Raw genomic sequence first — 1,462 nt, forward strand, 5'->3', positions numbered from 1 at the left:
GTTTTAATAACAGCACTGAGGTAGCTGTGCTCTGCCTAATGCAGAAAATAATGGAAAAAGATGCACACAGGTCAAAAAAAAAAAACTAAAAGAATTTATTCTGGAGCCACCAGTCAAGACTTTGCCCTCTTCAGTCGTCAAAACAAGTCCTCCTCCCCGTCGCCCCGTCCCTCCAAAATTAAAAATGTTTATATAAAAGTATGTACATTCTCTGTACAGCTAGAAATAAGAGGGGGAAGTAATACATTTAGATGTCTTATCAGTCACAATTAAAATCAGAATCAACCCCCCACCCCCACCTCACCCAAAACTATGTTTCAGTGACAATGTAAACAACAAACATGACAGTGGTCAGAACAAGTGTGAGTGTTTACAGGAAGGGGTTCAGAGTTAATACAAGGGGGTTAAATGTGTGTGTGTGCGTGTTAATGTCCACTCCACACGGGGGCGAGGGAAGGGTGGTGTACTGGAGTCAGTCAGGGCCACAAGATGGCGGAGACGTTAGTGTCGGTGCTGTAGATCCACAGCACCAGGGGCAGGGAGACGGCCACGAAGGGCCAGGAGATGCCCTTGGTGCATGTGGACAGGTAACAGCCGGCGCTGGCTGACTTCTCGTGGCGTTTACCGAGATCCAAGTAGTTCCTGGCTGCAAACTTTAGCAGCTCATCCAGCAGGATGACGGGGAGGGAGATCTTCAGCACCATCATCCACTGGGTCACGTCCAGAGGGGTGATCTGGAAGATGACCTGGGACAGAAGACATTTATTTGTTCAGTTTTTTCCAATGGGAAAAACACTGTAAAAACAGGTACATGTTGTAATAATCCCATCTCTTTTCTAACAGCAATAACACAAAACAGATAAATGCAAACAAAGAAGACTTTTTTTAACGTCTAAAGATGTGCAATAATTAAAGCAAAAAATAAAAATAAAAACCTGCCAGTGGCTTATTATGGTAACTTTAACACCCTCTTGTGTCTGTCAATCACTGAAAGTCAACAGAATCAAATTAAAATCAGGCCTCAAACATCTGCGGCATAAAACCTCAAAGTGAGAGGCAGAAGACNGAGCTCCCACAAATACGTTGTGACGTCCCAGGACCCAGAGGAGGGTTTGGGACGTCTCGCGACCGCTCGAGAACACCTCGACGATTTTAACGAGAACAATGAAGGTTGTAGCAACGAGGAGACTCCTCTACCTGGTAGCAACTCAAGCAAGTCAGTCAGAGATGGGTTTTCTGTTAAAAAAGCACTTGTAGCTACAGGAAAGCTGTTTCAGAGATCTTCTGAAAAAACAAAGTGGCGCTGCTCTGTAACTCCAGTGGACCAGACAACTACCGAAGCAGGAAATGAAATTTGCTCTGTGAAAGAGATAGTTTTGGATTTGAACCAAGAAACAGAAAGACGAAATGCCGAATATAAGACTGCTGTGAAGAATCTGATAGAAAACATGGTTCTTTATGC

General features: G+C 44.1%; 1 protein-coding gene across 1 annotated transcript in view; it reads right to left on the reverse strand.

The window, feature by feature from the left end:
• Positions 1 to 74: 74 nt before the first annotated feature.
• LOC106511750 (sarcoplasmic/endoplasmic reticulum calcium ATPase 2) overlaps positions 75 to 1,462 on the reverse strand; it is a gene marked incomplete at its 5' end in the record, with an annotated part of 9,345 nt that continues 7,957 nt past the window's right edge. Inside the window, 1 exon segment of the mRNA XM_014000493.1 lies at positions 75 to 746. Coding sequence (XP_013855947.1) covers positions 477 to 746 — 270 coding nt within the window.

This window comes from Austrofundulus limnaeus, unplaced genomic scaffold, assembly GCF_001266775.1.
Source record: "Austrofundulus limnaeus strain Quisiro unplaced genomic scaffold, Austrofundulus_limnaeus-1.0 Scaffold3173, whole genome shotgun sequence".
NCBI classification, from domain to species: domain Eukaryota; kingdom Metazoa; phylum Chordata; class Actinopteri; order Cyprinodontiformes; family Rivulidae; genus Austrofundulus; species Austrofundulus limnaeus.